The 10,897-nt window shown below is 40.6% G+C and overlaps 3 protein-coding genes across 11 annotated transcripts in view; all 3 read right to left on the minus strand.

Moving 5' to 3' along the window:
* LOC104800808 (probable fructokinase-4) overlaps positions 1-196 on the minus strand; it is a 4,774-nt gene extending 4,578 nt beyond the window's left edge. Inside the window, exon 1 of one of the 2 annotated variants that reach the window (XM_010523732.1) lies at positions 8-196. In XM_010523732.1, the coding sequence (XP_010522034.1) occupies positions 8-61 (54 nt within the window). In that variant the 5' untranslated portion in view covers positions 62-196. The other variant, XM_019200952.1, reaches the window with a different exon arrangement.
* A 1,490-nt stretch (positions 197-1,686) lies between these two features.
* LOC104800810 (trigger factor) lies at positions 1,687-6,395 on the minus strand. 6 transcript variants are annotated; one of them, XM_010523740.1, is made up of 11 exons: positions 6,178-6,395; positions 5,693-5,810; positions 5,512-5,606; positions 5,352-5,395; positions 5,168-5,253; positions 4,877-4,985; positions 4,630-4,643; positions 4,132-4,233; positions 3,912-3,984; positions 3,189-3,293; positions 2,954-3,100 (listed from the first exon to the last, which is right to left on the minus strand). In XM_010523740.1, the coding sequence occupies exons 2-11, from the start codon at positions 5,738-5,740 to the stop codon at positions 3,087-3,089; spliced, it is 690 nt and encodes a 229-aa protein (XP_010522042.1). In that variant the 5' UTR covers positions 5,741-5,810; positions 6,178-6,395; the 3' UTR covers positions 2,954-3,086. The 6 variants fall into 6 exon arrangements, with proteins under 6 accessions (XP_010522045.1, XP_010522041.1, XP_010522042.1 ...); XM_010523743.2 differs by lacking the exons at positions 2,954-3,100; positions 3,189-3,293 and adding an exon at positions 1,687-1,816; XM_010523739.2 differs by lacking the exons at positions 2,954-3,100; positions 3,189-3,293 and adding an exon at positions 1,836-2,039.
* A 145-nt stretch (positions 6,396-6,540) lies between these two features.
* Positions 6,541-10,365, minus strand: LOC104800809 (uncharacterized GPI-anchored protein At1g61900). 3 transcript variants are annotated; one of them, XM_010523736.2, is made up of 9 exons: positions 10,134-10,365; positions 9,182-9,233; positions 8,931-9,065; positions 7,731-8,585; positions 7,389-7,634; positions 7,242-7,262; positions 7,008-7,148; positions 6,878-6,925; positions 6,541-6,768 (listed from the first exon to the last, which is right to left on the minus strand). In XM_010523736.2, the coding sequence occupies exons 3-9, from the start codon at positions 8,986-8,988 to the stop codon at positions 6,686-6,688; spliced, it is 1,452 nt and encodes a 483-aa protein (XP_010522038.1). In that variant the 5' UTR covers positions 8,989-9,065; positions 9,182-9,233; positions 10,134-10,365; the 3' UTR covers positions 6,541-6,685. The 3 variants fall into 3 exon arrangements, with proteins under 3 accessions (XP_010522038.1, XP_010522037.1, XP_010522039.1); XM_010523735.2 differs by lacking the exon at positions 9,182-9,233; XM_010523737.2 differs by lacking the exon at positions 9,182-9,233 and having other exon boundaries at positions 7,242-7,259; positions 10,134-10,363.
* Between the last annotated feature and the right edge of the window lie 532 nt (positions 10,366-10,897).

Here is a 10,897-nt window from a genome sequence, read left to right on the forward strand (position 1 = left end):
GGGAAAGAGCATGGTGAGGAAACGAGGGATGAAATTTGCAGGCTATGGCGTGCTGATGCATCCGAGGAAGACGAAGACACGGAGGTAGAGAGAGAGACGTTGAAGAAGGCGGAGGTGCTTCGTTTCGTTCTGAGCTCGCTTCGCAAATATGCAGACAGGGATCGCCAATTCCGAACAATTTTGATAAACCCTTTTTTTGTAATGACTGTTTGTTAAAAAAAAAAACTTAAAGACAAATCACATCTATATTTTATTTTCAAAAAATAATTATATAAGGCCTCTTTTTTTTTGGTTAAATTACATGTATTTTTGCTTGTTCTTTTTTTCCCATGACAAACTTATTTCCCAATTGAAAAAATAATTTCTTCAAAGGAGTGATTGGCGACTGTAGAGATTATGTGATTACTATTTGATTGTACAAAGATTTTAAAATTATGCTAGGTATTTTTTTTAAATTGATGGTTAAAAAGAAAACAAAGTTATAGTAAATCCAACTTAAATCAGGTTACAGTTTAAACTTAAAATCCCAACTAATCATATTTCTTAAATCTGGTATAGAACAACAAATGAGCACAATTACAGTTCATGTGTATTGAAATTTGGCATTTATTTATTTATAAATATCTAAAAAAATGATGAGGAGGATGTAAGAAAGAACCATTTATATATAAGATGTCTGAATCCTGAGATTGATCATTGAAGTCAAGTCACTCATTAATTGTCTGAAAGTTTATTTTTTTTATGGCAATTCTATAAAATCGGATCGGAATTTACTTCGTCAAAAGAAAACTTCAAAGCAACGCTATTTTTGGGAAGTGATGCCATTGCCATTGCCGACCTCATCGTCTTCTCCACTTTCTCTTCTCCTCAAGCCATTTTCCATTCGACAGAGCGGCAATCTCTTTGACGCCTTTGTTCGAGGTAAGGTTACGTTCGTTCACACCGTTTGTTTCCTGTTTCCATGGCGTTTTCTTACCATCCCTATGAATTCTCTCTGTCCTGAAACCAGACGTGTTCCATGTTTTTTTTTTTCTCAGGATTCGCCATTGTCACTCCTCGAGCCCCTGACATGGATTCCCATGGCGCTTCCTCTCCGACAATGGATCAGAAAATCACAGACGGATTGACGAACGCTGCTTGCGAGTGGTTCCTGATATTCCTCATGTTCGTCCACGCTCTCCTCTCCCATCTTCTCGTCTGGTTCGCTCGTTACTGCAGGTTGCAGCTTCCTTGCTTCCTCTGTTCCAAGCTTCACCGTCCTTTCCACTGGAGATTTCTTCTCTGTCGGACCCACAGGTCCGAGGTTTCCTCTTTCATCACCTGTCAGATTCACGACAACAACCTCGCCGACTCCCGAGGCATGTGCGATGACTGTCTATTGTCCTTCACCAAGAAGACTGGTCCGAATCCCGACATGCATCGCCTGCTTCTGGGGAAACTAGGGTTTGATCTGCTCCTGAAACGGGATTCTTCTCACCCGAGGCCGTGCTCCTGCTGCGACAAGCCTTGGCGGACAAGGCACGGTTCGCAGCGTCTGATTCAGTTAGGGTTTCCAGGGAGAAACGCCGTCAGTAAACCTAACATCCCGACTCCACGGACCATTAGCCGCCGTGGAAGCGGAAACTTGAAGAAGATGAGAGACCAGAAGGCACCACCAGTTGCAGCTTCCACTTATGCAGGAATGGCTCACGTTGGTTACACAGAGCTCAAGATCACGTCCGATTCTGACTCCGAGTTCCCGTTTTCCGACGATGACGCTTTTGTCCCCATCACCGACTTCGAGATCGGATATTCCAAGAGAAGCAGCTATGAATCTCTGTCCGAAGACAAGATCTCCAAATGTAAGCAACGTGACCTCGGATACAACAAGAACAAGAACACTCCTGCAGAATCTTCCATGAAAGAGCTCACTCATCTAGATGCTTCCTCTAGGGAAAAACAGAAACGACATGATTCAGATGCTGTTCCACGAGACAGCTCCGATTCAATCATGAAGTTAGATGTCTGTGAGGAAGATGTGGAACCGATGGAAGCTGGCTCTGTTCCGAAAGAACGTGTCAGCGAAGAAAAAGACGATGACAATGTAGACTCTAAGCCCGAGACATCAAACAATATTTCTGGATTTGCTGTAAAAGACAATGTCAATGGAGAGACTGCTGCAGAAGAACATTCCAGCAATGGAGACTCTGAAACCGAAACATCAAACAACGTGTCTAGTTCTGTTCCAAAAGAGGATTCTGATAAGGATGATGGAGAAGAGATCAATGGAGATCCTGAAGCCGAAACATCAAAAAATGTGTCTGGCTCTGTTCCAAAAGAACATTCTGATAAGGATGATGAAGATGGGATCAACGGAGACTCTGAAACCGAAACATCAAACAATGATGTTTCTGGTTCTGTTGCAAATGAACATTCTGATAAGGATGAAGAAGATGAGTTTAAGGGAGACTCTGAAACTGACACATCAAAAAACAATGATGTGTCTGGTTCTGTTCCAAAAGAACATTCTGACAAGGATGAAGGCGACAAAGGAAACTTCGACAACATCCCTAACGAAGAACCCATGGAAGATCATTGTGATAAAGAGCCCTCAAAGTTAACAGACACTCCCAGTACATCAAACGAAACACCAAAGCTTAAGCACTCTGCCTCTGTAGAATCTTTCGGCAGTGTTAACAGCGAGTTCGAGGGTGAAATTCTGGTTGATCGGTTGAAGCAACAGGTAGAGTATGACAGGAAATGCCTAAAAGATTTGCACGCAGAATTAGAGGAAGAGAGAAACGCCTCGGCCATTGCAGCGAACCAAGCCATGGCAATGATCACACGGTTGCAGGAGGAGAAAGCAGCTCTTCATATGGAAGCTTTACAGTACCTAAGGATGATGGATGAGCAAGCAGAGCACGACGTCGATGCCCTCGAAAGAGCGAATGATATCTTGGCTGACAAAGAAAAAGAGCTGCAAGATCTCGAGATGGAGTTAGAATATTACAGGGTCAAGTATCCAGATGAACCGAGAGGTGAAATCCTTGCCGCCATGGGAATATCTGCTCAAGAGGGCAAGGACAAAACCCCCAAGCCTAGTTTCACTAACTCTTCATCTCTGGAAATGGAGAAAGAGAGGTTACACATTTCACAACGCTTGAAGAGTTTGGAGAAGAAACTATACCAATTTGCAGAAGGAAGATTACCAGAAAAAACTGAAAATGGAAGCTCCGGCGAAAGAGAGGTCCCCACAAGTAATGGCTCCATAGAATTCCAAGGGAAGCATCCCGGGCATGAAGATGGCGAGACAACTGTCAATGGAGAACCTCTTGAAGATGAAGAAAACATCTTAGGGGAGGAAAGTAACAATCTTCTGACAGGAACAGTGAATAGAAGAAGTCTTAGCCAAGACAAGAAAGAGTGGTCTACAATGGAGAATGAAATCTCAGAGCTAAAGAAGAGGTTAGAGGCACTCAAGGCAGATCGTGATTTCCTCGGGCAGGCATTTGCCACTCTAGAAAAAGGAAAAGGAGGAGTAGAGCTGATCGAAGGGATAGCTCGGGAGCTGCAGGAATTGCGGAACCTTGGATTAACGAGAAGATGAGATCAGTCAACTCATACGAGTTTGCAGATGCATTTTGTAAAAGGTGAGCATATCACCAAATGAACAAAAGTCTAGAGTTAGTATCTTAGAAGACTTAGGCTTAGGGTCCTGTTTCCATCTTTTGCAAACAATTCTTTATCACAAATCATTAAAAAGAATTATCTCTTCATTTATTTACTTCTCCTATTTGACAAGAAATCCAATAGTGATCAAGCCAGATTCAAAATAATGAAAAGGTAACTACATGAATCTGTATCTGGGAACTAGCACTAGTTTCAATTTGCTTCTTGAAGCTTAATAACAGCATCAAAACTAAAACTTTCACCTGGTTCAAATGTCTCTTCGAGATCTTCATAGCTCTGCTCGATTCTCAAATCTTTCCCGACCTTTAGGCCTTCCTGCAAAAGCATCAACAACCGAATCAAAGACTTTGAGGACTTTGGTAGCATCAACAATGGTGCAGGCCCCTCATTAATCGAAAAAACCGCTATTATATGCACCACTTCTAATAAGTCTACCATTATTTATTACCCTTATGTGTTTACCTTTTCCACATAGTCTGCAATGGTAGAATTGATTACTTTCTTGATCACCTGCTTGTAAACTTTGGATGGTCCAAGAATCTCTAACAAGATATCTCTGGGTATCTGCAAAATACATTGAGGGGGAAAGGAATCTTAGCAAAAGTTGATTACGTAGAATTTGATGGATTTTCTTTATAAAAAAAGAGTATGAACAGAGCATATCAGATGGAAGAACCCTGAAAATAAGATCACTTGTACAATGCAGTGCATAAGTTAAAGAATGAGTATCATAATAAGTTCAGACAAAAAGTAAAATGGATTCAGTGACCAAGTGCGTCATTCTTTTAGTTCCTTAAGCTTGATGTTGTCCATGTTATTTGAGTTAGTAGTGATACAACAGCATTTCATCCTCATTGTGCTTGTCTGAGAAGGACTTGAGAAACATACAAGTGCATTATCAGCACTGACAATGAAAAAAAAAACATGTCTTTTGTAAACTGATGAGAAGCAACAACTTACATTTGGTGTCTTCCCTGAAGTTCCCAGATTGGTAAGAAACAAAAAAAAAAGGCAACAAAAGCAAGAAAATATGTCAGAGAAGCCTTGTTTGCAGTTCAAGTCCGGCATAGTAGTTCATGACACCACAGTAATTATGGTGTTGCCTATGCAAATATAAAATTGACTTATCAACGTACATCTTGAGATAACTTTCACTAATTTCTTCCTGGAGATTATTGCAGTATTTGTGGATGTTTTTACTTGTTACCTCCTTTAACTCTGCGGAATCCTGGAATTGGCTGAGCTGCAGCTACCATTTTGTCAAACACATTATCGAATTCTTCCCGAGTCCTCTCACCAGATACCTCCACATGAATCTGTTCAGTAAAAACGTAACTGTGAGCTGGAAAGGAATGTGATCTTAGGACATTGATATACCCCGCAGGTCAGGTGCCGACTTCTTTGCGTTTCATTAACAATCTTGGCCATATGAAAAGGAAAAAGAGATCGGTCCACCAATAGAATGCTTCTTAGGGTCCTTCCACGAACAACATCATACCTTCAACTCATCGCTCTTAACTGTCCCGGAGGTGGCAACCAGAACATCTTCCTTCTCAAGGGAAGAAGCTTTGACGTCTTCCACATCTAAAAACGAATATCATTACAATGATTGTACAAAACTTCAACTGAAAGAGGGAATATAAAAATACAAAGGAGAGAGAGCAGAACACAGGGTTTCAAACCAGATGGCGTAGCACAAACTGCTAGACGCAGTCGGAACATTGTCCTGCGAAAAGTATAGAAGAAATGTCAAATGCCCTTAGTAAGAAACTCACATTGGATCAAACTTATGGTTTCTGCCTTTCAACCTCTAATAACATCATTCTGTGTAAGGGAATTTACCTTCCATGGGAAAATTGATTTACAATGTAACTTGACTGAGAAGGGAAGCATGCCCGTCTGCGAGAAAACTCAAGCCTTTGTTTCTGCTCTATTATCTGCAACATTGGGAGAGAAAACTGAACAAGAAAACGACACGGGCGAGGAGATGAAAAGGGCCAATACACAAGAAAAGGCGTCTTACAGTAGAGTTTAGGCCAAAGAGTGAGTGGGTATTGATCATCGTTTGCATTATAACTTCAGAGTAAATGACTGCTTCTTCAGCGTTTGCCTCCTCCCTCTAAACAAACAAACCTGTCTACCTGCAGGTTTAGAAACAGTGTCTTTGTTCCCATTACCATCATTACCCAGGAAGAGGACCGAACCGAACAAATATCTCCAACCGGTTAGCCTAAACCAAAAAAAAAATCAACCCGGTTCAGGGTTCAGCCTTATCCTACCGCACTCGGACCTCCAGTTTCCGTTCCTCTATTCGTCGGCAGAAGAGGAAGAGACGGGGGGTGGTGGTGGCGGCGGCGGCGACAGAAATTGTCGTTCTCGCCAATTCTAAACAATCGAAAGGGTTCGAATTTTGCATGGAAAGCGACTATGACGAAGACCCATTTCAGTTCTCCATCCAATCATGGACCTCAACCTGAGAACAGAGAGAGAGAGAGAGAGGGAGGTCACCTGACGGCCGGCGACTCAGGCTCCGGCAACGACACCGGCGGAGACAGAGAGAGACGGCGGGTTTGGGCGAGGAAGGGAACAACTTAAAGTTAATCGTTCGGAGCCTTTAATAGATAGATATATACAAAGTTGGAACAGCCTCGGACGATGTTTGAAAGTTCTTGTCTTCTTCTTTCGAGGAAGTGAGGAGTTCAAAAACGCTTTAGGTCGCCAAATTTCAAGATGAACAATTTCACTCTCCGAAAACGGGCAATTCATTGCTAACCTTTTGCTCCTTGATTTTATTCTTTTGAGATTTTCAGATTTCACAGTCGGAAGAATTGAAACCTACTAAGGGAATATGGGAAATCACGACCGGAGAAATACAGAAAAAGAGGGAGATGCTATACATGAAACACGAGACCAGACCGTACTCTGAAAATATACAACACAAAAAAAGCTGCATGGTATGTGATATGATCAAAAGCCCTCTTACCATGAAAACAACCCCTAAATCTCATCATCATATTCAAACCCTCATAACACCGAAACACCAAAGAACGAAAATCGAAAAGATGGTAACCGATGTCCCCGCCGCACGATGGCAATACCCTGCAACACAATTTCACATGTACATGGCCATAAAATACTAAACCAAAACACACAACATAACATGTTGTGAGAGAACTTAGACAAAAAGGAAACTCCAATGTCTGTGTACCATGATTTTTAAGAGTCTGAGATGTTGGCAAGGCAGGCAAGGACATCTCTGCATATTGTGTACCAGTGTCATGCAATCTGAAATTTAGTTTCGTATACTTGAGATCCAAATAGAGGAAGGAAATTGTTACCAGGAGCACAGAGAGACAAGGAAGACATTGAGGAAGAAGATGGCCATGGAGCAGCGATATTGTCTGTTAGATCACATGTAAAACTGTAGCCTGTTGTGTTGTCGAATATCAAGTCTGCAGGATAGCTCCTGAGAAGACACCCTACATCCACATGGTCAAACAGAAGTCAACTTAAGTTTCCATCTCGGAAAACAGCATAATAGATGAAGACGACGACGATTTCATAATGCGAACCTTGTTGCATTCCGTATGCTGCTTTGTTTACCACAGAAAAAAAAAAACCATGAAACAAAAAAAAAACGAGAATCAGTATCAGGAGAGGATATCTATCTGTACAGGTGGAAGGAAAGACAATGTATCTGAAGCGAATGTAATTATTACCTTGGACACTAAAATCTTTCAGATCAACATCACAAAGCTCGTAAATATTTGTCATGACACCACCTTTCCTTAACATGGAGCCGATAACTGTTGCACATACTATGGCCTGCTTGTTTGTTATTAGCATTTGGTTTTGTATCCCAGAAATGTATGCATTCAACGAGCTACAGCAAGAAGGGCTTGGAGAAGCTACATTCCGGCAAGCGTTAATAACTTCTGTTGGTTGTTTAATTTCCAAGGGGCAAGCTGCAACAACAATGTAATAACCTCAAAACCTTCGGAGAAGAAGAGAAAAAGAATAAGGAAATCGATGACAGAGATATCAAAACACAAGTTCGATACCCCTATTGACTTTGCATGAAGATAATATACGAAATGCAGAATTTGCAGTGTCTGCCGGGAGCTTCCTGGAAATGTATGAATACACCACATTCTTGCAATCATTAATGGCATTGACGTTGTTTGACTCTCCTACAGGAATTCTATCACCAAATGCCATTTGGTTTCCTGAAATCTGAAGTGCAGCTTCCATTATTGCAGGTTGACAAACCGGCCTGCAACACTCCTTGAGAGGATCAACAGTGCTACATGCATCCAGTAATTTGCTGGTATTTACTAATTTCTCAAAGGTCTTAACGTCTTTTACTGGACAAGAACCTCCAGTTAGATTTGATGATGTTACAGAGCAAAGTGAAGGTATACTCATATTTGCTCTTCTGCTGACCAGGATCCTAATGACATCTGAAAAACAATCTGCAGCAACGGCATCTGGCAGAACCAACTTATCTGATTTGACATTGTGCTGCCCCAGGAAAATATGAAGTAAACTAGCAAACTGTGGACAGCAGACCACATTCCCCACGAGCGCAGCAAATGGCTGGGAACAGTCAGAAGCAGTTCTGTCCAAAATGGTTGAAATTGCTGAAAAGTTTGCAGGACATTTCCCAGTTAAATTTGGTTCGTACATATTAGGAAAGGTAGGATACATAGGTGGTGGCCAAGGTGCAGCAGGTGATGTATATCGGGGGATGACTGATGGTGATACTTGTATAGGATCAGTTGGTCCAATCCCAGGTGGATTTGCCAACTCAGAGGTTGAGGACATATTACTAGGCTCATGGAGTTTATGGGGTGCAACTACATCCTGTAAGCTTGACAACCAGATGATAAATAACAAAAACCGATGAACCAAACAGCCTGAAAGAGATGCAAGAGACTCATTAACACACATTTGTATAGATATATCTACTCGAGAGTATAAAACATGGTTTCTATAAACAGAATCTAAAGGACAATTACACTATGGAGAGAGAGAGAAGAGAGCTATTTCCTAAGAAACGCGGAATTTCCTTGAAAGTTAAAACAGGAATCAATGTTGCCGTTGCTTAGGGAAAACATTTTCAAGATTCTAAAAAATTTAATCCAATCAAATTAAACTAATAACTGTGAACTGCAGGTAACAAAACTAATTTCACTATGTTTCTTTCTTGTGACGTTCGGGTGAAAATGTGAAAACAGAACAAAAAATGATGCTGAACTTACCTTTAAGCCAACTAACAGTCTCAAAAGAGTCCATTGCTAAAGAGGCCTCCGGCACCATTTAGTTTCATGAAAGCCAAATATGGTAGTCAGCTAAAAGCCGTGGCAGATATAACCGTTGGATAACACCCCAGTTACCTTCAAGTGTAACAATAAGTTCAAAAGTCAGCAAAAAGTGAACAGGTATAGGAAGTTTGAACTGGATAAGCAGAAACAATAAGTAGCAACACATGGAAATGTTTGTTAGGTTTTACCCAAGCGAAAGCACATCACTGATGAAGGCATATTGTTCCTCAACTCATCACCCTCAAAACACAAGAGACAGGCTAATTACACAGTAAAACAACTCCAGAATAACCTAACTGCAATTTTAAGAATCCCAAACACCAACTAAAATAAGAAGAAAAAAACAATCCTATTTGTCTTAAATTTGCTGGTCCTTAAGCACCATGCATGAGTGAGTACAACCTAATGACGTCTTAACAGCATTTCCATGGCCAACAACAGTTTTTTGGATCTTTAAATCGACATACTGCCTTGATTTTGGAGATAACTTGTTTGCTGATTTCATCAATCAAACTTTTAACGAGGTTATAGAGCATGATCAAAAGGAAGCTCGTGCAATTAGTGAATACGCTACACTTCTCATGAGAACTATAATATTCTTCCAACTAATCTGTACAGGAGATAAAGAGAGAGAGCCACAAGATCAGGATCAGAAACAAAAGTCTGTTCTCTTTGCCCATTTCTTGCACTGATTTTAGCACCACGGCATTATGCGTTCAAGAGCAAAGATGAATCCTTGTCGGGAACTTTTCCCAACTAGCTACAGTGGTTGAACAGGAGCAAAACCGACCGAAACAATTTCTTACGATTCTTCTTGCAAACCAAAAGAACCACTACCCGTAATCCAAACATACACAACGAAAAACTCAAGCTTGCTTGCTAATCTGACCCACCAGAAAGACAAAACAAAAGAAGCTAAATATAATGCAATACCCAGAAGAAAAAAAAATCATACCAAAACCTTCCGCGATTAGACATGCCAAAACTTCTCAAGTCCCCAACGGAGGATTAAGTACTCGCAGAGAGATCAAAATCGCGACCAGAATTTAACAAACTTTAGCCGATTTTAAGCCTTTCAAGCTCCAATACGCGAAGGAGTAAACTAGACGAAGACAAAAGGACGGTAGAAAGCGAAAGTACCTGGATATTTCAGCATTTCCGGAAATTAAACCATGTAAGGGAAGCAACGAGGAGGAAGGGAGATGTGCTTCCCGAAGAAAACCCTAGAAAATGATCAACGTAAGCTTCTTCCCCCCAGGAGAAGCGAATTCCGTGCAGAGACTTAAACGCCACTAAGACGAAAGCAAAACAAGAGAACAGAGCCCCCCAACTTTACCTTCCTCAACCCACCCGATTTTTTTTTTTTTTTGCCTTTTTTTTTTTTGGTGCCAAGCACCACCTGCACAGTGCACACCCACCCATATTATTTTGTCGTCTTTTCTTTTCTTTTCTTTTCTTTTTTTTCCTTTTTATTTATTTACAAAAAAAATCGCAATTATTACTAAGTATAGATTCGCGATTTTAATTGTATTGAATGTTATATAAAAAATATATAAGTCCGACTATAAATAAAGCTCTCAATACATATATATATATATATATACACGCGCAACATGTCTGGAACAACCGAGGATTATGTTTGGGCTGTTAGGTTAAACAAGCCCATTAACCTATTGGGCTTTTTATACGAGGCCCAAAATATACAGAGTTATGATTGGGATTTGGAAACTCCATTCCCATGGGCCTACAGAGTTATTATACCATAAAGAGCAAATTCTGTATGCGTAAATTCGAAATAAATCGGATTTACCCATATGCATTATATATTAACAAATAAAAACAACTGTAATTTTTTTAAACATATTTATAGATAATAAACTGGTTATTATTATGAACATATGTTA

This window comes from Tarenaya hassleriana, unplaced genomic scaffold (genome assembly GCF_000463585.1).
Source record: "Tarenaya hassleriana unplaced genomic scaffold, ASM46358v1 Cleome7, whole genome shotgun sequence".
Classification (NCBI taxonomy): Eukaryota; Viridiplantae; Streptophyta; class Magnoliopsida; order Brassicales; family Cleomaceae; genus Tarenaya; species Tarenaya hassleriana.

Bases quoted from the DNA above. Each gene is read 5' to 3' on its own strand.
- LOC104800809 (XM_010523735.2), bottom strand. From the start codon at position 8,988: ATGGTGCCGGAGGCCTCTTTAGCAATGGACTCTTTTGAGACTGTTAGT. The intron at 7,263-7,388 runs GTAATAATTACA...TGGTAAACAAAG, and splicing joins GAAAGATTTTAGTGTCCAAG to CAGCATACGGAATGCAACAA. The intron at 6,769-6,877 runs GTACACAGACAT...ATTGTGTTGCAG, and splicing joins TCAGACTCTTAAAAATCATG to GGTATTGCCATCGTGCGGCG.
- LOC104800810 (XM_010523738.1), bottom strand. From the start codon at position 5,740: ATGCAAACGATGATCAATACCCACTCACTCTTTGGCCTAAACTCTACT. The intron at 5,254-5,351 runs GTTTGAAACCCT...ATTCGTTTTTAG, and splicing joins AGTTTGTGCTACGCCATCTG to ATGTGGAAGACGTCAAAGCT. The intron at 4,986-5,167 runs GTATGATGTTGT...TTTACTGAACAG, and splicing joins TTAAGAGCGATGAGTTGAAG to ATTCATGTGGAGGTATCTGG.